Below are 26,875 nucleotides of genomic sequence, written 5' to 3' on the forward strand. Positions count from 1 at the left end.
GGAAATGGCAACCCACTCCAGTGTTCTTGCCTGGAGAATCCCAGGGACAGAGGAGCCTGGTGGGCTGCCGTCTATGGGGTCGCACAGAGTCGGACACGACTGAAGCGACACAGCAGCAGCCCAGGTTCTCAACTTCCGGATTTAAATCTCTAGCCCTTGGGACTTCTCTGGTGGTCCAGTGGTTAAAACTCCACTCTTGGAATCTCTAGCCCTGCTCTCATCCCTGGGAATTCTCTTTAAATACCTACCTCCCCATGGTATCTCCACTTGGATATCTCAATGGCAGCTCAGGTGTAACATACCAAACTCCATTTTGGTTTCCCCCAAATCTTCCCCTAGTCTTCTCAAGTCAGTTCAAAGCACTGCCATTCTTCTAGCTTCCCGTCCTCGAAGCCTCTCTCCTTCAAGACTTCTGTCTAATCCATCAGCAAGTCCGGTCACTTCTACCTTCGATTGGAATCACACCTCTTCTCCCTGGCTCCTCTCTGCTCAAGCTCTCACTTTGGGAACTTAATACCCCACCCCCACCCCGCCCCCCCCACCCCCGGAAAGCATGGCCTGGGCTTTCACCCATCATTTCAGTCTTTCCACTCCTTCCTCTGTTCAGTCTCCTTTATCTTCATGTTTATCTCCACTCCTTAATGTTTTAATCTATTCAGCTTTTTAAATGTTTTCTAAACAAACAAAGGGCTTTTCATCAAAAGCCAGTAAGTGTCTCAGGGGGCACAACTGAAATCTGACCCGATGCCAAGGATCTGTTTCACAAAGACAGGTCGGGGCCGTGGGTGGAGAGTGAGGGTCAGGCAGAACCAGATGGTCACCTGCTTATAATTGTATCTGAGTGCTGCGCACCTGGGGGGCTCATCTTACCATCGTGACTTTCGCTTATGATAAAAAATCCTCAATAATATGATTAAACAAAAAATTCAAGATTACCAACTTTCCTGTAACTTTAAGGACAGGAACTCTCGCCCGGCTCTTCGGGTCAGCCCTTGAGGCTGTGATCTCACCCATATAGTGAGGGCTGACAGTCACTAACTGCTATCAGCGTGGCCCTGATCCTGTCTATAATCTCCACCAGGGCAGGGGTCCAGGGCGCTCCAGCGGGCTCGCCTCCGCAGCTCCCAACCCCCGGTTCGGTGCCAGCGGCCAGGACACCTGGGCGGCAGCGGGGCGAGAACGGGGCTCCGTCCCCCCTGAGGCCCGGCACGTGCAGCCGCCGGGACCCCGCGCGCTCGCCCACCCCCGCCCCGCCCGGGACCGAGACCGCGGGACTGCCCGTGGATCAGCGAAGGTTAAGGGTCGAGGTCCGCACTGAGCCCTGCGGCCAGGGTGGAGGGGCCCGGGGATCGCGCGCTGAAGCCAGAACAAAGGTTGGAAAGAGCGGAGCCCTAGGGTGCGGCTCTCTCCGCCCCGGGCCCAGGTGTCGGGGTGTGGCCGGACCGAGCCGGCCACCGCCGCCCGGGTCTCCCTCCTCCGCGGAAGCCCCCGGGGCCCCGGCGGCCGCGGGGTCTTGGGGCCGCCTGCCCGCGCCGAGCCGCCCGCGGGCGCCTTTGTGTCCGGATCTGGGTGAACGAAACCGCCACCGGTTTGCTCTCGCGTCCGAGTTCCCTTTTCAGATTCCCTCCCCCCCACCCCCACCCCCACCCCGCTCCCCGCCCGGGAGCCGGGAGGCCGCAGCCAAGGCTTCATCTCTAAAAAGTAGACGCGGGCCCCGCCACCTCTACCCCGCCTCCGGAAGTGCCGGTCCCCGCCACCCACCCCAGGCAGGTGCGCGGCCCTGGGGGCCACAGCGAGGCGGCGCGGCTGGGCGGGGGGTGGGAGGGCCTGGGCGGGCAGGCAGGCAGGGCCTTAGTGGGAGTGTGGGGGGTGGGGGCTGTCCCGGGGGTTGCGTCCGGGTCATAAAAACCCCGCAGAGCAGGAGGCGGGTACTGCACTGTTGGGGGTCAGGGGTCGCAGGCTTGGGGACGGGATTGGCAGGACGCGGTCCGAGCGGCAGGCAGCGCGGGCACACGGGTTGCGTGTGACCTCAGCAAGCGGCCTCTCTGGGCCTCGGCTTCCTGGTCTGTCTAATGGGAATGGCGTTTGTGCGCGCCACCTGCAGGGCTGGGCCGAGCGCCCCTCCGCTTCTGCCGGGCAAACCCAGTTACACAGGTCTGGGCTCCTTCCTCCCCTTAAAACGGAATTCCCTTGTGGCTCAGCTGGGAAAGAATCCGCCTGCAATGCGGGAGACCTGGGTTCCATCCTTGGGTGGAGGAAGATTTCCTGGAGAAGGGAAAGGCTACCCACTCCTTGGCCTGGAGAATTCCATGGACTGTATAGTCCATGGGGTCGCAAAGAGTCAGACAGGATTGAGCGACTTTCACTTTCACTTCCCATTAAAACAGAGGTCGGCAGAGAACCAGAGGGTTGGATGGCATCACCGACTCAATGTGTTTGAGCAAAAACTTCAGGAGATGGTGAAGGACAGGGAAGCCTGGCTGCTGCGGTCCATGGGGGTTGCAAAGAATCCGACACACAACAACAGCCCATTAAATTTTCTGAGGCTTCTGGCACGGAGCCCGTGCTGGGCGGGAGGGTGCAGTGATAAAGGCAGCGGGCTGGGCCTGGAGAAGCCAATAAAGGAGACTTTCCCTCCGGCCAGAAGGTGGGCCCTTGAAGCTGCGGGAAGTCAGCTAGCCCAGGGCCCTTCTGTGTGCCAGGCCTAGGCTCTCCAGGTAGTGCCAGCCACTTGGAGTACTTGCTTGCCCCTTGGCCTGTTTTTAGAAAGGCCACGTGACCTGAACACTGCTTCTAGATGATAAGATACTAGGTGTAGACTCTGAGAAGCCAGACCCCAAGCCTTCAGTAGGCTGAAAGATCCTTTTCTCTTGCCACCTCTGTATTAGGAAGAGTTCTGAAGGAACCCCCTTTTCTCAGCTTTCCCCCGTCCTGCAGTGCTTAGGGCCTCAGGCCATCCCTCAGTCAGTCCCAACACAGCGCCTTAGCTGGTCTTGTCCAGGGCCTGTCCCCAGACTGTTCAGTAGGTGAATACTGAGTGAATGGAAGAAGTCTTTTGTTCTCATCCCCCCCACCCCCACGCTCCCTTTTTTGTTTAGTGGCTAAGACTTGTCCAATTCTTTTGTGGCCCCATGGTCTGTAGCCTGACAGGCTCCTCTGTCCATGGAATTTCCCAGATAAGAATACTGGAGTGGTTGCCATTTCCTTCTCCAGAGGATCTTCCCAACCCAGGGATTGAACTCATGTGTCTTGCGTAGGCAAGCAGGTTCTTTACCATTGAGCCACCAGGGAAGCCCTGAGTGCTCCCTGCAGAGGCTTAATAAATAATCCCACCTACCATTTACTGAGTGTCTGTGCTGTGCCAGGTTCTATGCTAAGTGCTGAGTTCATGCTTTCCTATGAGGGGGCATGGAAGGGTCACTTGGGTAGTTCAGCCAAACCAAAGCTGGATGCTGGCATGGGACAGATTCTGGAGGCAATGGGCTGCTCCGCCTGTTCAGCTGAGCTGCACAGACTTGCACAACTCCATTGTCAGAGCGGCCTGGCATTCCCCATGCAGGGACTGAAGTCAGTGCGGGGGCCTGTGCTGCCATTCTGGAAGCTTGCAGGACTGTCAGCTCAGCCAGGGTCCAGGTCCTACTGATTCTACCCCTCAGTGTCCCTCCCATCTGCCTGGGTCTCCATTAGTCCCCAGACCATCATCCAGGGCACCCTTCCCCTCTGATTGCCAGTTCTCCCTTTTTAACCCATCCTGACCCTCCATCTTCTGGAAAAAGCAAATTCCATTCTTGCTTCTCTGGTGGCTCGGATGGTAAAGAATCTGCTTGCCAAGCAGGAGACCTGGGTTCAATACCTAGGTCCAGAAGATCCCCTGGAGGAGGAAAATGGCAACCCACTCCAATATTCTTGCCTGGGAAATCCCATGGACAGAGGAGCCTAGTGAGCTACAGACCATGGGGTCAAAAAGAGTCAGACACGACTGAGTGAGTAACACACACAACCCCAGGGAGCAGGCCTTTTGCCACATTTTGGGGGGAAGTTTATGAGGCTCTGGGTCATATTTTTAACCTATTCTCCAGCCACCCCACTGCAGGCTTTCCAATACAGCAGAACAAACCCGTTCTCACTTCCCTGCCTGGCTTCAGCTGGGCCTTCCACCTGGGCTCCCACCATCCACACCTGCATCTCCAGGCAGGGCCCAGTGGTCTGGATGCTGCCAGATCGAAGCTGCCTCTTGGCTCTTTTGATTCCTCTGTAAAGACTGTGAGCTCCTAGAGGGAGACAGGACTCCCTAGAGGGAGCTTAGATGTCACAGACTCCCTAATGTCCAGCACAGTGTGTGTGTGTGTGTGTGTGTGCAATTGCTCAGCCATGTCTGACCCTTTAAGACCCCTTGGACTGTAGCCTGCTAGGCTCCTCTGTCCATGGTATTTCCCAGGCAAGAATACTGGAGTGGGTTGCCATTTCCTACTCCAGGGGGTCTTTCCGACCCAGGGATTGAACCTATGTGTCTTGCTCCTCCTGCATTGACTTTATCACTAGCTCCACCTGGGAAGCACAGCACAGTGTGTGCTGAGGCAAATGAATAATAGAATAAGTGAATGAGGGACTTCCCTGGTGATCCAGTGGCTAAGACTCTGCTCTCCCAATGCAGGGGGGTCCTGGGTTCAATCCCTGGTCAAGGAAGTAAATCCCCCATGCTACAATTAAAGATCTTTCATGCTATAATTAAGGCCTGGCACAGCCAAAAAAAAAGAATTAACAAAGGGGCTGCAGATGGGACCAGCCTGTCCCCATGGGCTCCAGTGAGTTTCCAAGACACACTTCAAGCAAATAACCCTAACCTGGTTACATTCCACCCAACAGAGAATACCAAGGGCAGGTCTAGGGTGGCAGCTGTGAACCTGGGAAGTCCTAGGCCTTGCCACAGGGCACTGCTGAAGGCCCAGTAGGAGGGCCAGCGTGCCCCTCCCCCACCTCAGGCCACCCAGTGGATGGTCCCAGAAAACTGTCCCTCATCTCACCCCAGTTCTGCTGTGTGAGGAGGCCTCTGGGCTTCCTGTTGGATTTTTCTATAGAGGATGGGAGGGATGGGATTTAATATTAGCTAACATTTACCCCCTGCCAGGGATGTGCGAAAGGCTTTCCATGTGTATTACATTTACTCCTCACATAGCCGTCGTACAGTTGGGGAAATGAACCAAGATGTTCAGTAACTTGTGAGGACGCAGAGTGTCAGCGCTGGGATTTGATTGTAGGTTGTCTCGCTCCAGGATGATTTGAATTTAGGATAAAGAGGTGGGCCTTTCTCTTGTTCACTGGCTTGCAGGGGCCATGGGCTACCTGGTGATAAGCTGGCTTGCTTTCCCTCTCAGTGCGGCTGAGAAGCAGCAACTGAGGGAACCTGCAGACGCATGACCTTGTTAGCACGACAAGAGCCCTGTTGCAGCAACCCAGATGTGGCCGACAGGCTATCAGCCTTACCAGCACACATATCGCCCAGGAAGTTCAGGCAGCACTCCAGTGGCCACACCTGCTAGGGTTCCGGGGCAGCCAGTGGGGCCAGCCACAGAGGGTGGGCCCAGGGGTGAGGGGCCCTATGACTGTGTCAGACTGAGGCAACTTACAAGATATAAAACATGCAGAACAGTGCCTGTTGTGGAACAATCACTTTTCTACTCAAAAGCCTTCAGTGGCTCCAGATAATCTGCCATGATTTACCCCTTTGGAATGAGTAGGGTGTGGACTGGCAATAATGTTTTCTCACCATTAAAAACAAACGTCTCTGGGACTTCCCTGGTGGTCCAGTGGTTGAGACTTCGCCTTCCAACGCAGGGAGTGCAGGTTTGAACCCTGGTGGGGAAGATGAGATCCCATGTGCCTCCCAGCCGCCAGCGCCCCCCCCACCAAAAAAACCCCAAAACCATAAAACAGAAGCAATAAAAAAAGAAAAAACCAGAAGCAATATGTAACAAATTCAGTAAAGACTTTAAAAATGATCCACATCAAAAACAACAGCAAACAAACAAAAAAAACGAAATATCTAGATTCTAGCTCTGTAAATCCTTTCCCATCTGGGCTTGTTCTTCTCCCTCTCCTGACAACCCCTGCCCCCACCACACGGGCTTCCCATGTGGTGCTAATGGTAAGGAATCCACCTGCCACTGCAGGAGACGCGAGAGATGCAGGTTCGATCCCTGGGTCACGAAGGATCTTCTGGAGTAGGAAATGGCAACCTCTCCAGTATTCCTGCCTGGAAAATTGCAGAGAAGCCTGGCGGGAAACAGCCCCATGGGGCCGCAAAGAGTCAGACAGGACTGAGCGACTGAGCACACCCACACACGCAGCTAGCACAGACCTACTTCAATTTTCGCCTTGACCAATGCAGTAATTGCTCCCTTATTCTCCCACTACAAGCATCCATTTGCTCAACATGTACATCTTAGCCGGAGGCTGTGCTTGGAATTGGGGGCTCCACAAAGTAGACCTGCCCCTCTTCTCCTGGAGCTGGTGGTCCAGCAATGCAGCCAACACCAACAATTAGCCATTATCAAGACCAGTCATGCTGGGTTCAGGGGTCCCCTAAATGCCCAGAAGGAAGAAGGGAAGCTAGGGGAGGAACGGGGTGATGGGCAGAGAGATGGGAGGGGAGGCTTGAGGGCTGGGCAGACTGGGAGCCCAGAGGGTGTCATAGACGTTACACTGCAGGCAATGGACGTGGGGCCCACTGAGGGCAACAGGGAGAGGTAACAACTTTGTCCAGGTTCTTTTTTTTTTTGGTCACACCTCAAGGTATTCAGAATCTTAGGGACCAGGGATCGAACCCGTGCCCCCTGCAATGGAAGCACAGATGTCTAAGCACTGGATGGCCAGGGAAGTCCCAACTTTGTCCTAGTCCTAACCTGGCTACCCCACCATGGCTTACAAGGACAGACCAGATTCCAGATAACACCTTCCAGCCTAGGTCTTCTTTGTAAAAAGGGAGGACTGGGTGAGACCGTCATACATGGGACTCAGTACCCATTCTCCCCCAAACCTCTTCCCATCCAGGCTGGCATATAAGATTGAATAGTTCCATGTGCTACGTAGTAGGTGCCACAGGTTGGTTACCTACCTATTTTGAATAGCGGTTTCCCAAACTCCCTAACTATCCCTTCTCCCTGGCAACCATAAGTTTGTTTTCTAAGTCTGTAAGGTCTCACTTTTTTTTTAATCTGTAAAATGAGAATATAAAATAGTGCGACCTCACAAGCTAGTTGTGAGGATGAAATGAGTTTCTGCTCCTATGATGGGAACGATGCCTGTAACAAGGTAATCACTCAATAGATGTTAGGCATTCTTCCTGCTGCTGAGTCACTTCAGTCATGTCCGACTCTGTGCGACCCCATAGACGGCAGCCCACCAGGCTCCCCCGTCCCTGGGATTCTCCAGGCAAGAACACTGGAGTGGGTTGCCATTTCCTTCTCCAATGCATGAAAGTGAAAAGTGAAAGTGAAGTCGCTCAGTCGTGTCCGACCCTCAGCGACCCCATGGACTGCAGCCTACGAGGCTCCTCTGTCCATGGGATTTTCCAGGCAAGAGTACTGGAGTGGGGTGCCATTGCCTTTCCTAACACCTTAAAATTATGTTGAAAACCATTGGAAGTGTGTACTCCACAGTCAAAGCAGTGGTTGGTGGCCCAGAACTTACCAAGGGGTCTTTCTGACCCAGGGATCCGACCCAGGGATCGAACCTGGGTCTCCTGCATTACAGGCAGATTCTTTACTGTCTGAGCCACCAGGGAAGCCCATAAACATGTAAACGCTCAGCACAAATATGAAGTTATTAATTACGATAAATGCAAAGCAAGAAAATGGACCTGAAGGATAAGTGTGGGAGCCAGTAAAATAAAGAGAGGGTGAAAGCTTTGGGGTCTCCCACCCAGGCCATGAGTACTCAGTACTCAGGAATTAGGGAAAGGGAGGGATTTCTGGTGGTCCAGTGGTTAAGACTTTCCCTTCCAGTACAGGGGGCTCCAGGTTTGATCCCTGGTCGATTCCTGGATCGGAAAGATCCGCTAGAGAAGGGATAGGCACTTCAATACTACACACTCCAGTATTCTTGGGCTTCCCTTGTGGCTCAACTGGTAAAGAATCCGCCTGCAATGCGGGAGACCTGGGTTCGATCTCTGGGTCGGGAAGATTCCCCTGGAGAGGGGAAAGGCTACCCACTCCAGTATTCCGGCCTGGAGAATTCCATGGACTATACAGTCCATGGGCTCACAAAGAGCAGGACATGACTGAGCGACCTTCACTTTCACTTGAGGAGCTAAGATCCCTTGGCCAGGAAACCAAAACAGAAAACAGAAGCAATATTGTAACAAATTCAATAAAGACTTTAAAAATGGTCCACATTAAAAAAAAAAATCTTAAAAAAACAACAACAGTAGGAATTAAGGAAAAGGAGATTTCATGCTGAAGGAAGAAAGGTTACTAAAAAGAAGCAAAGTAGACATTGTTGAGTGGAGTCGAGGCTTCTTCAGAAAGGAGTAGATGGAATCTTTCCCAAAATACAAGTTGGATGGTGTCATTTCTAGGCTTAAAATGCCCCCGTGGCTCTCTGTCCTGGGGATAAAGACCAAATTCCATGTTTTCTAGCAAAATTGGGCCCCACATTCCACCTCAATCTCTCTGATGTCTGGCTTTTGCTGCCTAGCTTTTCGCACCCGAGAATGGTCCAGGAATATTGCTGTGGACCAGACAGCTTGTCCTCAGGACCCACCTCCTCTCCCTTCTCCCAACTCGTTCCAGTCTCCCTGGCGACAGCAGGAGCGAGTTTATTTGCCACTGCCCCCACCCCCAGGACCCTGAGGGGCTCCACGACCTGCCACGTGGGAGACCCTGTGCACACACATGCTGAGGTTCCCTGTGCCAGCCGTCTACAGCACCCACAATGCCTGAGTGACCTGCTCCCTCTCACCTGGTTCCTAAAAGACTCTTCCCGACATGCTTCCATTCACCTCACTAACACCTGAACAACCTTTGGCTCCATGGCTTAGAGGCTTCCTCTTCCGAGAAGCCCTCCCTGACCACTCCTCAAGGCTCCACACCGTGTTGTATTTGTCCCCCCTCCTATTGCCTCACTGAAGTCAGTCCCTCTGCTCCTCCAGGCACTTAGATCCAAGGGGAGGGAGACAGAAAATGAAAGAACAAATAGGAAAAAAATATGTAGTGCAATGAGAGGAGGAGGGAGGCAGTGTGGGAAGAGAGGTGGCAGTTTGGGGTGGGTGGGGGGCGGTCAGGGGAGTTCACGGGAGAAGACCTGCCGGAGGAGAGGATCAAGCGACACCTGGGGGAGAGCAGGCCAGGTCAGTGCAGAGAGCCTGCCTCAGGGAGCATAGCCAGTGCGAGTGGAACTGAATGAATGAGGCACAGAGAGGAGAAAGGCGGGGAGGGACAAGGGGGCCCCGGAGTGTGTAGACTCTGAGACCTTTGCAAGACCTTAGGCTTTTACTCTGAGTGAGATGGCAAACTAAAGGAACCAGCATTCACTACCCCTGCCCTGGCCAGGCAGAGTCCTGAGGACAGAGAGAAAAACAGCCCCCTCCCAGGGGCTCCCAGAGCAGTGCAGTGTCCCCCAACCAACTCGGACCTGCATTGTAGAACAGGCCCTCCGACCAGCACACGCGGATGGACTGGAACACTTTGTTTAACCTGTATGCTGTGTTCTGATGAAGATTTATTACATACAGGTGATTAAGACAAGTTCCCTATCAATTTCTTCTTCTTTTCTTTCTCTTTCCATGCTTGCCTTGCTTTCTTCCAGAAACATTTATTCAAAGCCTATTATACTAGCTACAGAACTGGATTATAACCCATGGAATAAAATATCCACAAATCCATACTGATGTACGTGGGAGAATGAATAAATGAATACATAAATGAGGAAACATGGGAGAGGAAAGAACAGCTCTTTTTTACAGAAGGATTCCAATTAATAAGTGCAGAAGGAATGAGGGAAATAGGGGCTCACCATTAGAACACCATAATAATAATCACGGCAGCCAGCATCCACTGATGGATGGAAAAATTAGTGGGAAAAGTTTAAGGAGGAAGAGCGTATGTGCATTGTCTAAAAGGTATTTATTAACTACAAAAACAAAAATAATAACTGAACAGTGGAAAAATATGGCAGACACCATCTTAACCAAGTGATTAAGCTGCATATCTCAGGAAGAAGACATATGAACATCAGGTATCCCTAATGTAGTGAAAAGAAGGCCTCTTCTTCCGTTATGCTTTCCCAGAAGGCACAATCTCCCTCAAATGATGAAAAAACATGAGATAAACCCAAAGTGAAGGACGTTCTACAAAACACGTGACCAGTATCCTTCAAAAGTGTCAAGATCACGATTTATGTAAGGAAGGACTGAGGGACCCTTATGGGTGAGGGGAGACTAAGGTTACATGATGGGTAGATTTAATGTACCATCCAATGGGATCCTAGAAATGGAATGGGGGTGGGAGAACATTGGTGGAAAAATTGGTGAAATCTGAATAAAGTCTGCAGTTAATTTTATTTAATAGTATTGTCCCCATGGTATTTTCTTGGTTTTGATCATTATACTGTGGTTATGTAAGATGTTAACTTGAGAGGAAGCTGGGCAAGAGGATATAGGGGAACTCTCGGTGCTATTTTTGCAACTTTTCTGTATGTCTAAAATTATTTCAAAATAAAAAGTAAAAAGAGAAAAAAATTTAAGAAACCAATTATACCCTTAGGACCCAGCTTATGGTCTCTAAACATGATTGCCTTCAAGAGGAACCAGAGCTCCTTAGAGAGTGGCTGATTCTAGATCTGAACCCCAGAGAATTCCGGAAGATCTGGAAACACCAGCTAGCAAAGAGGCTATCAAGACTTAAAGGGTGTGGGACTTCTCTGGTGGTCCAGTGGTTTGATCCCACATGCAGCTTGGCCAAAAAGTCAAAACAAACAAAACCATACATACATGGGCTTCTCTCATGGCTCAGTGGTCAGAATCCACCTGCCAGTGCAAGAGACACAGGTTTAATTCCTGATCTGAGAAGATCCACATGCCTCGGAGTAGTTAAGCCCGTGTGCCACATATACTGAGCCTGTGTTCTGGAGTCCAGGAGCTGCAGCTACTGAGCCTGTGTTCTGGAGTCCAGGAACCACAACTACTGAGCCCACGAGCTGCAACTGCTGAAGCCCGTGCAGCTGAAACCCTAGAGCCTGTGCTCGCAGTAAGAGAAGGCACTGCTTCTCGTTCTCTGCAACGAGAAGGCTGTTCACTGTGACTAGAGTAGCCCCGGACCGCCACAACTGGAGAAAAGCTCTCACAGCAACGAAGACTCAGCACAGACAAAAGTAAATATGTAAACAAAATTTTAAAAACATATATTAAAAAACCCCCATATATATGTATATGTTTTTCCTAAAAAAAAAAAAAAAAAGACAAAGGACTCAGGAGCTGAGTTGAGGTTTCCAAAGGCCTTTGGTGGATGCTGGTGAACAAACTTATTATTTTGAAGACCGGTGAATAAAGGGTGAGATTGATGCGTTTTTCAGGCCCTTCCTTTAAGATCTATACCTCAGATGAGTCAGACAGGTGGTGAGAGGAAGTTTCACTTCACAGAGGTATTCTGGAATTAATCATTCCAGAGAATGATCAATTAGATGATTTTCGTCTTGCAACTCCTCATGAATTTAGGGACCTCAACACTGAACGACAAGGCTGCTCATGTCACACCAAGGAAGACAGCCAGACATTTTTTGCCTCCTAGTGAAATCACACAACACCTCTTCTGAATTAGTCTTGTCTAAAAAACTCTAATTTGAATCGAATCAGGCTTTAGGTGAAACTATCCCTTTACGAGAAATACAAAGAACAGAGAAATTTGTTAAATTAGACCACAGAGATGCAATCAGCAAACTGTCAGCTATTTTAGGATAAATAATGTGTTTTCAAAGAACATAAAAAGAGATGAAGGGGGACACTGTAGACGAAAGATACCTAAACAGTATATCAGCTAATTACATAAAGCGGTCATGATTTTCATCCTGATTTTCTTTAAAGCAACTGTAAATTGGAAACACCTATGCATATGTGACACTGTGGGAAATCTGAACACAGACTGGCCATTTGATAATATTAAGGAATAATTGTATATCTTCTTAGATGTAATGGTATCTTGGTTGCCATATATATGTGCATATATTTGGGGGGATCCCAGGTGGCTCAGCGGTAAAGAATCTACCTTCGATGCTGGAGATGCAGGAGATTCAAGTTCGATTCCTGGGTCAGGAAGATCCCCTGGAGGAGGGCATGGCAACCCACTCCAGTGTTCTTACCTGGAGAATCCAATGGACAGAGGAGCCTGGTAGGCTACAGTCCATAGAGTCACAAAGACTCAGACACGACTGAGCTACTAACACACACATATATATTTAAAGGTCTTCTTTTGAGAGATACACACTGAACTATTTGGAGAAGAGATAATATGATCTGTAGGATTTACTGCCATGGAGTACATCACAGAGGGGTGGATGGAGCATGGTCAGGCATGGGTGGTTGGTTATTGGGCTGACAACAGTTCACTAAAGCCTTTGACTGTGTGGATCACAACAAACTATGGAAAATTCTTAGAGATGGGAATACCAGACCATCATACCTGCCTCCTGAGAAACCAGTATTCAGGTCAAGAAGCAACAGTTAAAACCAGACATAGAACAAAAGGACTGGTTCCAAATTGGGAAAGGAATGCATCAAGGCTGTATATTGTCACCCTGCTTATTTAACTTATATGCAGAGTACATCATGAGAAATGCCGAGCTGGATGAAGCACAAGCTGGAATCAAGATTGCAGGGAGAAATATCAATAACCTCAGATATGCAGATGACACCACCCTTATGGCAGAAAGTGAAGAAGAGCTAAAGAGCCTCTTGATGAAAGTGAAAGAGGAGAGTGAAAAAGTTGGTTTAAAACTCAATATTCAGAAAACTAAGATCATGGCATCCAGTCCCATCACTTCATGGCAAATAGATGGGAAGACAGTGGAAACAGTGGCAGACTTTATTTTTGGGGGGCTCCAAAATCACTGCAGATGGTGACTGCAGCCATGAAATTAAAAGACGCTTGCTCCTTGGAAGAAAAGCTATGACCAACCTGGTGGTGGTTTAGTTGCTCAGTCGTGTCCGACTCTTGCGACCCCACGGACTGTAGCCCGCCAGGCTCCTCCGGCCATGGGATTTTCCAGGCAAGAATACTGGAGTCGGTTGCCATCTCCTTCTCCAGGGGATCTTCCTGACTCAGGGATTGAACCCGGGTCTCCTGCACTGCAAGCAGACTCTTCACCGACTGAGCTACCAGGGAATTTCCATGACAAACCTAGACAGCATATTAAAAAGCAGAGACATCACTTTGCTGACAAAGGTTGATATAGTCAAAGCTATAGTTTTTCCAGTAGTCATGTACGGATGTGAGAGTTGGACCATAAATAAGGCTGAACACCAAGAACTGATGCTTTTGAGCTGTGGTGTTGGAGAAGATTCTTGAGAGTCCCTTACACAGCAAGGAGATCAAATCAGTCTATCCTAAAGGAAATCAATCCTGAGTATTCATTGGAAGGACTGATGCTGAAGCTGAAGCCACCTGATGTGAAGAGCCTATTCATTAGAAAAGGCCCTGATGCTGGGAAGGATTGAAGGCAGGAGAAGAAGGGGATGACAGAGGACGACAAGGTTGGGTGGCATCACTGACTCAGTGAACATGAGTTTGAGCAGGCTCTGGGAGATGGTGAAGGACAGGGATGCCCGGCGTGCTGCAGTCCATGGGGTCTCAAAGAGTCGGACACGACTGAGCAACTGAACAACAACAATGGTTCATTATCCTATTTTATTTTTCGCATATTTCCATAATATTCCAGCATATTTCAGCATGATAAAAAGTCTTTTAAAAACATCTGCAATCTACAACTTAGAGATAACAACTATTAACATTTTGTAGTCTACCAGTGTCAATTTAAAAAATGTAAGTGTGTATGTACCTGTGTATTTTATAAAATTTGGATCATACAACATAAAATCCTATTTATCCATTTCTATAACACACTGCTGTACCAGTAAATACCCTACCCGTGGATAATTTTTAAGTATTTTTTACCCTGGGTGCAGCAGAGTCAAGCCTGATTTCCCACCTCCAAGGCAACCTGTGATCTAGGGGAGTGTGCAAACACACCCCTGTGACTCAGTTTGCCCCTCTCTATAATGGGAGCGCCCTTTCCACCTCCCAGCTGTAGTTTCAAGGACAGAATATTCACTCTGCTGCCCAGGCCTCCCTTGCAAGGGAGACCTGGACTTGATTCCAGGTGGGGAACAACTGCCAAAGTCCATCCCAGGGGCCTCCAGACCTCTGAAGGACAGTGTCCCCTGCATTTGGGCACTTAAGTTCTATTCCTGAGCTCCACTTCAGAGCTGTCCTTCGCCTGTTTCTCTAGGCAGTGTCCCTGCCTTCCAGGCTGCATCAGGAACTCCTTGGGGGCCCCAGAGCCACCCTGCCCCCGCCTGTGGCTGCAATGTGGTTAGCAGTCACCTTTCTAGCTTCCCCCAGGACCCCTCAGGCCCCCCAGCGCCTGGCAGAGGGTCCTGCCCAGAGGAAGCTCTCATAAATGTGTGTTGGCTAAACAGGAAAGAAAAGCCATGGGGCATGCAGGATCCAGTGTGTGTCTGTGTGTGTGTGTGTTTAATCAAACCCCAAACCCCAAAACCAACTCCTCAGCGAGGCTTTACAACATGAAGTGCCAGGCAATTGAGGATTAGAGGGATGAACTGTCTTCCCCATCCCGCACACCCCTGCCCCCTGCTTTCCTTGGGAGGCTCAGGAGGAAGGAATAAGGGGGTGAACCACAGAGGGGCAGCCCGGAGGAGGCAGGCATGCGGGTTCTGGCGGGAGGAAGCAGCACGAGCAAGAGGAAGGGCCCCTTCAGGCCACACTGTGCTCAGCGAGTCTCCGGGCTTGAGAAAGCAGGGAGGAAGCCCTGGGAGGGAGTCTGGGGCTGGCATCTCCCTGTGTGGCAATCGTGATTGCTCCAGAGCCAGCACTCCCCCTCGCCCACACTTCCTCCCTGTCTTCCCACCCCTCAGCCCCTCGGCCTGGGCCTGCACCCACACCCACGGCCCTCCTCTTGGCTTGTTTACCTGGTGAGGTGCAGTGGAGCGTGCTCCTTCAGGCCTCACTCAGCCTGACCGCCAGGGCTATGGTGTGGGAAGCTGCTTTGTTCCTGCTGTAAAGGGGGGACAATCAGTTCAGATGGTCTCCCCTTTAGTAGAGCTCATGAGTGGCTAGGGAGACAGAGCCCCCTTGATCAGTTTACAAAACCCAGGAGACAGGTTGCCCAGAACTTAGGACCTGAACTCCTCCCCCAGGATCCAGACCGATTTCTGTGAGTGTCCCCAGTCTGCAGTAAAGGGCCTGGCATTTCAGGAGAGGAGGAATGCAAGAGGCTTGGGAAATACTTGCTGAATGAATGAGCGAGTGAACCATGTTAAATACACTGCAGTGACCACAGGACAAAGTAGAAAAGAGTAAGAATTCCAGAGTCAAGCAGTCAGATCTGGGTTCCAATCTGTTCTCTGCCAAGTGCTAAATAGTCGCTTGGGGTAGGTTGCCTAAAAAGTTCTGAGCCCCAGTTTCCTGTAAAATGAAAGCAAAGGAATTCTACTTTGTTTATGAATTTTTTTTTTTTAAAGACAACACCTTCTTCTTTTTTAAAATTCTTGTCTGTGCTGGGTCTTTGTTGCTGTGGAGGCTTTTCTCTAGTTGCCAAGAGTGAGGGCTACTCTCTAGTTGCGGTGCTCCAGAGCAAAGGCTCTAGGGCGTGTGGGCTTCTGAAGTTGCAGGTCCTGCGTCAAGAGCACAGGCTCAATAGTTGTGGCGTACAGACTTCGTTGCTCTGTGGCATGTCGGATATTCCTAGATCAGGGATTGAACCCAAGTCTCCTGCATTGGCAGGAGGACTCTTCACCACAGAGCCACCAGGCAAGCCCCTGTTTATGAAATTTGTGTGGCATCTTTGTAGAGGATGTGGCATTAATAGGCTTAATAAATGTTCACTATTGTTGTTAGTATTGTTTACTAATTCAGCAAATATGCATCAAGCACCCACTATGCTGCAGAGGGCGCAGGTTCAATCCCTGGTCAGGGAAGTTCCCCTCGGTATGACCAAAAAAAAAAGAAAAGAAAAGTTTATCATGAAAAATAATAAATGCAAACCCATTAAAAGAAAAAGAAAAAAGAAGGTGACATTTGAGCCAAGACTGGAGGTGAGGGAGATAGACGTGCTAGTATCTTGAGGAAGAATGTTTGCACAGAAGGAACATGCCTGTGCAAAGCTCCCCAGGTGAAACGTGCCTGGCGGGGCTGGGGGTAGGGGCGGTCAGGGAAACTGAGCTGGGAGATGATGTCACAGGTCAGGCTGCCAGATCCCATGGGGCAGTGCTGGTCATGGTGAACTTGGCCTTTACTCCAGGTGGAGAGGAATCACTGCAAGGTTTTGAGCAAAAGTATGACATGATCTGACTTACATTTTAAAAGGAGGTGCAGAATGAGGCTGGGAGAACCGGTGCATAGGTCCTGGTAGGGCAGTGGTGGCAATGAGAAATCATTGGATTCTGGGTGTATTTTGAAGCTGGGACCAGCTTGGTTTCCTGAGAGCTCTGATCTGGAGTGTGTGTGTGAGACAGAGAGAGGAGATGATGGCGATGCTGAGCCTGAACTAACAGAAGGAATCAGTTGCCACCAACTGAGATGGTTGAGGCTGCAAGTGAACCAGGTTTTGGGGAGGAGATCCACTTCAATGTGGATGTATTAAGATCTAGATGTCAGACATGTGCATGAAGATATCTAATAGGATGTTGATGTAAAACAGTTGTTAGCATTGGTGGTGGTGGTTTAGTCCCTAAGTTGTGTCCGACTATTTTGACCCCATGGACTGTAGCCCACCAGGCTCCTCTGTCCCTGGGATTCTCCAGGCAAGAGTACTGGAGTGGGTTGCCATTTCCTTCTCCAAGGGAATCTTCCTGGCCCAGGAATCGAACCCGGGTCTCCTGCATTGCAGGCAGATTCTTTACTGACTGAGCTACGAGGAAGCACTACTATGAATATTTTCCTTCACTTTTACACCCAATCCTCACACTAGCAAGTGAGGAAGGCAGGCCAGGGATTATTGCCCCAGTTTGGCAGAATGGAATCTCTACAGAGTATATACCTGAAATAATTGTAAAGAAGTAGTCAAGCAATTGCTGGTACATGAATCATAGCAGCACTATTCACAATAGTCCAATGGTGTCCATCAGTGGCTGAACAGATGTGTAAAATGTGGGAGGCCCATACAATGGGATGTTATTCAGCCATAAAAAGGGATGATGGACCAATGTATGCTACAAGGTGGATAAACCTCAAAAACATTATATTCAGTGAAAGAAGTCAGTCACAAAAGACTACATATTATCATTCTATTGATATGAAATATCCAGAATGGTTAAATCTATAGAGACAGAAGGCAGATTAGTGGTTGCCAGAGGCTGGGGAAAGGGAGAAATAGGGAGGGATTACTTAATGGGCCCAGGGTCTCCTTTGGAAGTGATGAAGCTGTTTTGGAACTGGTAGGGGTGATAGAAAATGGGACTAAATGTCGCTGGGTTTTACACTTTAAAATGGTTCAAATCATGTTTTGTGAATTTTAATCTCAATTAGAAAACAATCCTTCTATGAAGAACCTAATGCCAGGCTTGTGGTACTCAGCGCCCTGCGGTGACTCCCGGGCTAGCTTCCTTGAAGCCTGTGAAGGACTCGCACCGGTTCTTCATCCCCCTTCTGAGCAGAGTAGCCCAGCGAGACAAAGGGATGTCTCCCCTGCGAGGTCAGTTCCGGGCTATTGGCTCTCCCAAACTCCAGACCAGGGAATCTGGTCTGACAAGCACGGAACTCGCATCTGAAATCAGCCCTGCCCTGCAAAGCCTGTGGCTGAGGGGTGTTGCTGGCGTCCCAGGGAACCTGTACTTCCGGGTCTGTTCCTGGGAAGGAAGGAGCGGCAGCAGCCAATCAGGCTCCGCTGAGCGGCTGTATTTAACCCTTCAGGGTCCAGGCTCCCGAGACGGAAGGGACTTTTACGGATCATCTCTGAAGAAATGGAAGCTCCAGAAAGATAAATACCTTCTCCCAAGTCACGCCGCCTGTAAATGGCTGAGTCGGGACGAGGAGGAAGGGAACCAACATGGGTACGGCACCTACTCCGCGTCCAAGAGCCTCACAGAAGTCGTCTTCGCTCCATCTGCAGAGGAGATTCAGGGAGGTTTAGGCACCACGCCGACATCACACAGCGATGAAGAGGCAGGGCTGGCAGTTGAATGTAGGTCTAGCTGATTCTTATAATCTGTAATTCTTTTCTTTTAAAAATATTTATTTTTACTTATTAGGCTGCAATGGGTCTTAGTTGCGGTCCACCGAATCAGTGGGGGCATGTGAATTTTTTTTTTTTTTTCCTGGTTGCGGCATGTGAGAACTAGTTCCTTGACCAGGGATTGAAGTCGGCCCCCCTGCACTGGGAGTGCCCACTCTTAGCCACTGGACCACCAGGGAATTCCCATAATCTGTAATTCTTGCTAGGCCTTATCTGTCTGGTTCACACGTGTCTCCCCAACATCGAGGGAATGAATGAAGGAATCAAGCTCTTTCCAGTCTCCCACACCTCCATCCAGATTCACCCTGATCAAAGTTAACAGACCCTAGGGGCGATTACACGGTTGCCATGGTAACCGAACTTTAGAAGTAAGTGCTTCAGGCTATCCAGGACAAAACCAGTGAACCCTTCTCTCTCTGCAATAATTACAGCTTTTCTGTCCAAGCCGACAAAGGTTAACACAAAGCAGCAAAGAGGAGAGAGTGCCTGATGACAATAAAGTCATACTTTATTGCTCTTGACCATCCTTGTTGACCAAGGACCCTATTTGTCCCACCACTACAGATCCCTAGTTTAAAAAATGATATCTACCGAGGACACTTGCCCATAAGTGATAAATAAATTGTAGCCTCATTCTTTATCCATCAACAATTACGGAACTACCATCAGAGCTTCAGGAGATAACCATCCCCTCAAGAGCTTTGATGGTATTTTAGCCCCAAATCAGAAACTCCACAGTTTCGTTAAGTAGTTCATGCCTGTAGGGTTAAGACTTTCTGAAATATAGGAAATAGCTTCCTGAGGCCTTTCTAAACAAAATCAGAAGTGAGACTGAGGAAATAATCACAGCTACCAAGAACCTTAAAAGAATTGTGATGATTATGCAAGTAAATGAGAAAGCCTGAACTAAAGGGGTGGTTTTCTAGGAAATCATAAATTACAAAAATCAGTCCTTAAAGACCATTAAATTGTAAACAGACCAAATATTACATAAGAAAATGAAAATGTTTATTAAAGAGCTATTCTCCCACACGTAAAAGGAAAAGAAAGTACTGAGTCCAAACAAGACTTCAGGTGAATTCAAGCAGAACTTTATAAAGTGATGAGTAAAAATGCCATTCAAATGGTTCATGGCCCTAGAAGTGATACGAAAGCAGCTACATTTGTAGAGTCCCAGTGGCAGACACAGTTCTGAGTGCTGTGTTCATTTAATTCTTAGAATAAAGGATTATTCCTGTTTAAAGATAAATTACTATTCTCACTCTAGAGATGAAAAAACACAGGCGAACGGAGTCAATAAGTAGTTCAGGGTGACACAATTAGTAAGTGGCAGATCCTAATTTGGACCCAGTTGAGTTTAGCTCCAGAATTCACTCTGAACCACTACGTCAGGTCAACTCTTCCAAATTACCTTTATGAATATTACATATCAATAACCAAGTCTGTCAGTAATGGCACAACACAGCAACACCACGAATTACCTCACGTATGAATACAACAGCAAAACCTGTAAACCCAATACTAGCAAATATAACACAGCAGCACATACAAAGTTATACACTACAACCGAGTAGGTCGCACCAGGAATAAAAGACAGTTCAACATTAGAAATACCATCGATATTATTCACCCTATTGACAAATCATTGGAGAAAAATTGTCTGATTATTTCAGAGATGTTGAAAAGGTATTTGAAAAAGTTCAAAAATCCATGTTTGATTTTTAAGACAATTCCTTAACAAGAGGATGGGAAAAATGCATCCTTAAAGTACAATTACACCCCACAGCCACCTCCCTCAACACGCACACCCATACAAATACATATGTATATACCTCAAGCCAAAAAGTCTAAAAGACTTCTCATTAAAGTCAGGATGAAACTAGTTTATCCACTACCATCACTTTTATTTATAATTGTTCCAGAGGCATTTACCAATGTAATTAAACAGTTATAAAGATGGAAAAAGTGATATAATTATTATTTACAGGTGAAATGATACAATTATATTTTAGAAAGCCTACAAAATTCAACTAGAAAATTATAGCACACAATTCAGTGATGGATCTCCGTACACATTTCATATACAAAAATCAATAGCCTTACTAGATATAAAAAGATTGGTTTGAAAATATAATGGAAGACTTTTTTTTTTTAGCCAGTTCCTAGTTCCCTGACAAGGGATCAGACCCCTCCCCTCCCCCTTGCAGTGAAAACACGGAATCTTCACCATTGGACCACCAGGGAAGTCCCAGAGGACTTATATTTTGACCCAGCAATTTCAGCATACTTGTGCATACATTCATTCATTTATTCTGCAGTTACTACTGAATGCTTACTTATTCCATATCAGATAGCTTTCTGAGTGCCAAGATTGCAAATAAACAAGCAAATTGACAAAAATAAAACAAATAACAACAAAAACCTTTTTAATCTAGTGGTAGGAAACAGATAATAAGCATAATTTTAAAAGTAAATGATACAATGTGTTAGAAGAAGATTACTGTCAGGATAGGGAGATTGGGCGTACTAGTTGGTCAGGATAGGCCTTGTGGAGAAGGAGGTGAGGGGCTGAGCCATGTGAATATGGGCACTGGGGGGAGGGGGCATGCACAAAGTCCCTAGGGTGGGATTATGCCTGATGAGTGCACATGAGTCATGTGTAATAGCAAAAGATTCAAAGAAGAAGTATTCATCTATAGGGAACCAGTTTAAACAAAATACATCTACCAATGGAATACTATGCAGCTATACAAAAAAACAAAGGAAACTCTCTGTGGTGTGAAATAGGAAGATCTCCAGTTTAGTGGAAAAAAGCAAGGAGCAGAATAGATTTTAAATCATGCTGGCTTTGCATATCCAAAGGAGGTAAATCAGTGTTAGAAAGATGTCACTTTTTTCTCAACTAATTTATAAATTTAATATGGGCTCTCCCCAAAGAAAAAGAAAACTAGTTTTTAAGAGCTAAGAAAATTCTTAAAAAGAGAGTAAGTAGAGGAACTAGCCCAACTGGATATTAAAATATATTATAAAGCTATGGTAATTAAAATACTTTTGTATGGAAACATGAGTAGAGATCAATAGAGTAAAATATCCTGAAACAGACCTAAATACACATAGGAAATCATAGATTATGTAAGAAGTTTTCCTGGGAGTATGAGTAGCCATTTGGAAACAAATACATTTGTATCCTTCCTGTAGTACTTACTCTAAAATAAGCTGCAAATGGCTCAAAGATATAAATCTAAACTACGAAACCATAAAAGCAGCAAATTTAAAAAAATTTATAATCTTGCAGTGGGATGGGCTTACTTAAGCATGATGCAAAACTCAGAAGTCATCAATTCTGACCACAATAAAAGTTTCAAAATTTTCCATGGAAAAAAATAAGAAAGTCAAAAGACAAACTAAGCAATAGTTTATGCAACATAGGTAACAGACAAATTTCTGTAACATAAAGACAACTCATATATCAAAATACAAAAAGCTAAGATCCTATAGAAAAACTGTCCCAGGATATGAACAAAGAGTTCACAGAAATGGAAATTAACATGGCTCTTAAATACGTTAAAAAGATACTTGTGTGCTCAGTCGCTTCAGACATGTCTGACTCTTCGTAACTCCATGGACTTTGTCCATATTCTTTGTCCACAGGATTCTTCCTGGAAAGAATACTGAAGTGGGTTGCCATCCCCTTCTCCAGGGGATCGATCCGGGGATCGAACCCACATCTCCCTCATCTCCTGCGTATTAGGCAGATTTTTTTTTTTTACCACTGAGCCACTGGGTAAGCCAAAAAGCGCTCAGTTGTGTCCGACTCTTTGCAACCTCATGGACTGTAGCCTACCAGGCTCCTCAGTCCATGGAATTTTCCAGGCAAGAATACTGGAGTGGGTTGCCATTTAGACTCAAGGATTGGCAAAGATAAGTGGTTAAGAATCTGCCTTGCAATGCAGAGGACGCTGGTTTGATCACTGGTCCGGTAAGATCCCACATGCCGAGGGACAGCTAAGCCCCTGCGCCACGGCTGCTGAACCCTCACTGCGGAGCCCACAAGCCACTACCACTGAAGCCTGTGCACGCTAGAGTCTGTGCTCAGCAACAAGAGAAGCCACCACAATGAGGAGCCTGTGCACTGCAACTAGAGAGTAACCCCCACTTGCCACAACTAGACAAAGCCTGTGCACAGCCACGAAGACCCAGAGCGGCCTAAAAGAAAAAAAATTCTTCTTTAAAAAAATACAGTGGTTTGATAACATATGGCTCATAATCTATTTTCATTGAATAGTGCTGATCTAGATTGAAACCAGTTCCCCTGTCAGCTGTTAAATCACTGAGCTACAGCACCTGGAGGACTCGTCCTTCCAAATCCACTAGGATCATTGCAGGAGCTGCCAGGCTCAACCCTCTGAGGCCCAGGCAGGGATGCTCATCCCGCCATGCCTGTTACTCCTCAGTCACTGCCCCAGATATCAGCTGTTTTGGCCATCTCTTTTCTCCATACCATTCTGTAATTACCCTCTTTTTTTAACAGCCCTCTGCTCTCCACCTTCTGAAACTTTTTTCCTTTTCTCTTTGGAAAGCTGATTCTTGGTCAAAAAAATCACCTAGGGACCTTCCTGGTGGTCCAATGGTTAAGGCTGTGTGCTTCCAATGCAGGGGGCACAGGTTCAGTCCCCTGTCAGGGAGCCAAGATCCCATATGCCTCAGTTCAGTTCAGTTCAGTTGCTCATTCATGTCCGACTCTTTTCGACCCCATGAATCGCAGCACACCAGTCCTCCCTGTCTATCACCAACTCCCAGAGTTCACTCAAACTCACACCCATCAAGTCGGTGATGCCATCCAGCCATCTCATCCTCTGTCGTCCCCTTTTCCTCCTGCCCCCAATCCCTCCCAGCATCAGAGTCTTTTCCAATGAGTCAACTCTTCGCAGGAGGTGGCCAATGTACTGGAGTTTCAGCTTTAGCATCAGTCCTTCCAATGAACACCCAGGACTGATCTCCTTCAGAATGGACTGGTTGGATCTCCTTGCAGTCCAAGGGACTCTCAAGAGTCTTCTCCAACACCACAGTTCAAAAGCATCAGTTCTTCAGTGCTCAGCTTTCTTCACAGTCCAACTCTCACGTCCATACATGACCACTGGGAAAACCATAGCCTTGACTAGACAGACCTTTGTTGGCAAAGTAATGTCTGCTTTTCGTGGCCAAAAAGTTAAAAAAAAAAAAAAAAGTCGAAATAACCTGAAAGCCCATCAAGGCATGAATGTATGAACAACATGTGGTCTATTCATTTAACAGAATATTATTCCACTACAAGAACTAAGTACCAACACATGCTACAACATAAACCCAGAGAACATGCTAAGTGAAAGAAGCCAGACACAAAAGGCCACTAATTGTATGATTCCATTCATATGAAATGTTCAGATTAGGTAAGTCCATAGAGACTGAAAATAGAGAAGTGGTTACTGGGAGAGAAGGGAAGATGGGGAGTGATTGCTAGTGGGTACAGGCTTTCTTTTGGAGATGATGAAAATATTCCAGAATTAGGTAACGATGATGACTATACACCTTTACAAATGTACTAAAATCCACTGGATTGTGCATATTAAAATGTGAATTTTATGGTATGGGAATTATATCTCAGAAACGAACAAAGAGAAAGAGGCCAACAATCTGGATCATTGTGAGAAACCTGATGTTTTTCATATTGACTTAAATTCTTTTTTTTTTTTTTTTTTGCTGCACCACGCATCTTGTGGGAACTTAGTTCCCCAACCACAGATTGAACCGTGGCTCTAGCAGTGAAAGCGCCGAATCCTAACCGCTGGATCACCAGGGAATTCCCTTACTGACTTAATTTTTGAGCAAGCAAAGCAAAGTAGTATTTGGCCTGTAGGCCACCAGTTTGGAACCTTGGAACAGAAATCACGCTCTTTTCTGAGGTCACCCATTCCCAGGACCCTCCCGTGCTCAAGTATTCCCCCTCCCTTTCTTGCACCCGCCCCAGTCTTCTTCCAGACCCTCGTCCTTCCCGCCTCCTCTGAAGTCCCCATCTCGGCTGTGCTCATTCACTGACAGCTCAGTTTCTATCTTTGTCTCCCCTCCAACCACTCCTTTGCTCTGCTACCTTCGTGCCCACGTATGAGCCCCTCCTTTCCAGCTGTTAGTGGCTTGAACTCTTGTTCTGTGACCTCAGGCCTGTCTTTGACTCCACGCCTGTCCTCACTCCCTTCCCCTCCCTTGCGGATTCCGCAATTCCCCACCGTGGCTGCTCTCTTGACAACATCCTCTTCTCCCTGTTGCACCTCCCTGTTGAACCTGCCTGGAACCCCCACCTCGGGGTCAGTCTGATTGCCCTTCCTCTCCTGGGGAGCGCCTGGGCCCTGAGCTTTGCTGGAGGAAATCGTGTCACCACAGGGCCCATTGCCATCGATTCACGGATGGTGACTGTCACTGGGCCCTCGTCAGCTCACTCTGCCACCCACTGCAGAGGCTACCTCTGACCTCACCTTCTATTCCACACAGAGACCGAAGGCCCTCAGACAGGATCTCCCCCCAGTGTCCTGCCACCGAGGAGCCCACCTGATTGCCTCCTGAAGGGAATATGTGTCCTTTTGCCACTTCTGTGTCTGAATGTTTGTCCCCCCAAATTTATGTACTAAATCCTAATACCTGGGACTTCCCTGGTGGTCCAGTGGCTAAGACTCTGAGCTCCCAATGCAGGGGTCCCAGGTTCGATCCTTAGCAGGGGAACTAGATCCCACATGCTGCAACTGACGTGGCATGGCCAAATTAAAAAAAAAATCCTAACACCTAATGCAATGGTATTAGGAGGTCTTTGGGGGTGATGAGGTCACTCCATGAATGGGATTCATGCCATATAAACAAGGCTCCAGAGGGAGCCACCCTTAGCCCGTCTATCACGGGATGCAGCGCCAGACACCAAATCCGCTGTTAAACTCCCAGCCTCCAGAACTGTGAGAAATACATGTTTATTGTTCGTAAACAACCAGGTCTGTGGTATTTTACTATAGCGGCCTGGATGGACTAAGACGTCATATAAGGCCAGTCCTCCCCACTGTGTGGACTCTCACCTCCCAAACCCCACTTTCCACGCCTGGATGCCCCCTCAGGCTTCTGTGGGCTCTCTGACTCTTTGCCAAGAGCAAACCAAACTCCTCATGTCTCTTCCTCCCTCCCTGCCTCTCTCTTCCCCTCTGTGTCCTTTCCTAACAACTAGCCTCTTCCCTTCCTAAGCCGATTCTTTTTGAATGAGTTGTCTACACTGGCTGCTTCAGTTTCCCCATACATCCCTTGATTCCCCATGACAACCTGGCTTCTGCTCGCAGTTCCACTGAACCCTTTCCTGCAGGCCCCACCTGTCTCCGCCTTGCTCAATCAAGGGCACTTCTAAGTTCTTAGCTTCCTGGGCTTCTCAGAGCAGCTAACAGCCCAGGGGTCTGCCCTGCAGCAGGTGATGTGGTGGAGGGGTCTTGGGGAATGCACTCAAGTGACATTTAATCCAGCCTGGAGGGGGCCAGACAGGGCACCCTGGAGGAGGTGACCTCAGAGCACAGCGGGAGAAGATGAGTAACTCAGCCAAGCGGAGAAGGGACACAGTGAAAGTGGAAGTCGCTCAGTCGTGTCCAACTCGTTGCGACTCCATGGACTGTCAAGGGAATTCTCCAGGGCAGAATAGTGGAGTGGGTAGCCTTTCCCTTTTCCAGGGGATCTTCCCAACCCAGGGATCGAACCCAGGTCTCCCGCATTGTGGGTAGATTCTTTACCAGCTGAGCCACAAGGGAAGCCCAAAGGTGCACAAGGGCTTTTTGAAAAATGAAAGAATTCCCTGGTGGCCCAGTGGTTAAGACTCCTATCTTCCATTGTAGGGGGCATGAGTTCAATTCCTGATCAGGGGACTAATATTCCATATGCCTTGTGGTTGAACAAAAAAAAAAGAGAATAATATGGACACAAATTTGAATTTCATATAATTTACATGTGTCATGAAAAACTATTCTTGGGAATTCCCTGGTGGTCCAGTGGTTAGAACTCCAAGATCTCACTGCCAAGGGCGAGAGTTCAATCCCTGGTCAGGGAGCTAAGATCTCAAGGTGTGCAAAGTGATAAAAAAATAAGATAAATAAAAAAGAAAACTATTCTTCTTTTGAGTTTTTTCCAACCATTCGTAACTCCCAGGCTATGTAAATACAGACAGTGGGCTGCATTTGGCCTTCATGCTGAAATTTGCCAACCCTGCCTGCGTGCTACGTCACTTCAATTGTGTCTCACTCTTTGAGACCCCATGGACTGTAGCCTCCCAGGCTCCTCCGTCCATGGGACTTTCCAGGCAAGAATACTGGAATGGGTTGCCATTTTCTTCTCCAGGGGATCTTCCTGACCCAGGGATCAAATC

General features: G+C 48.0%; 1 protein-coding gene across 1 annotated transcript; it reads left to right on the forward strand.

The window, feature by feature from the left end:
* Positions 1–744: 744 nt before the first annotated feature.
* Positions 745–18,980, forward strand: LOC102393332 (collagen alpha-1(I) chain). The gene is made up of 4 exons (XM_044941946.2): positions 745–792; positions 1,032–1,770; positions 17,754–17,919; positions 18,138–18,980. The coding sequence occupies exons 1-4, from the start codon at positions 745–747 to the stop codon at positions 18,181–18,183; spliced, it is 999 nt and encodes a 332-aa protein (XP_044797881.2). The 3' UTR covers positions 18,184–18,980.
* Positions 18,981–26,875: the final 7,895 nt, after the last annotated feature.

This window comes from Bubalus bubalis, chromosome 4 (assembly GCF_019923935.1).
Source record: "Bubalus bubalis isolate 160015118507 breed Murrah chromosome 4, NDDB_SH_1, whole genome shotgun sequence".
Taxonomy (NCBI): Eukaryota; Metazoa; Chordata; class Mammalia; order Artiodactyla; family Bovidae; genus Bubalus; species Bubalus bubalis.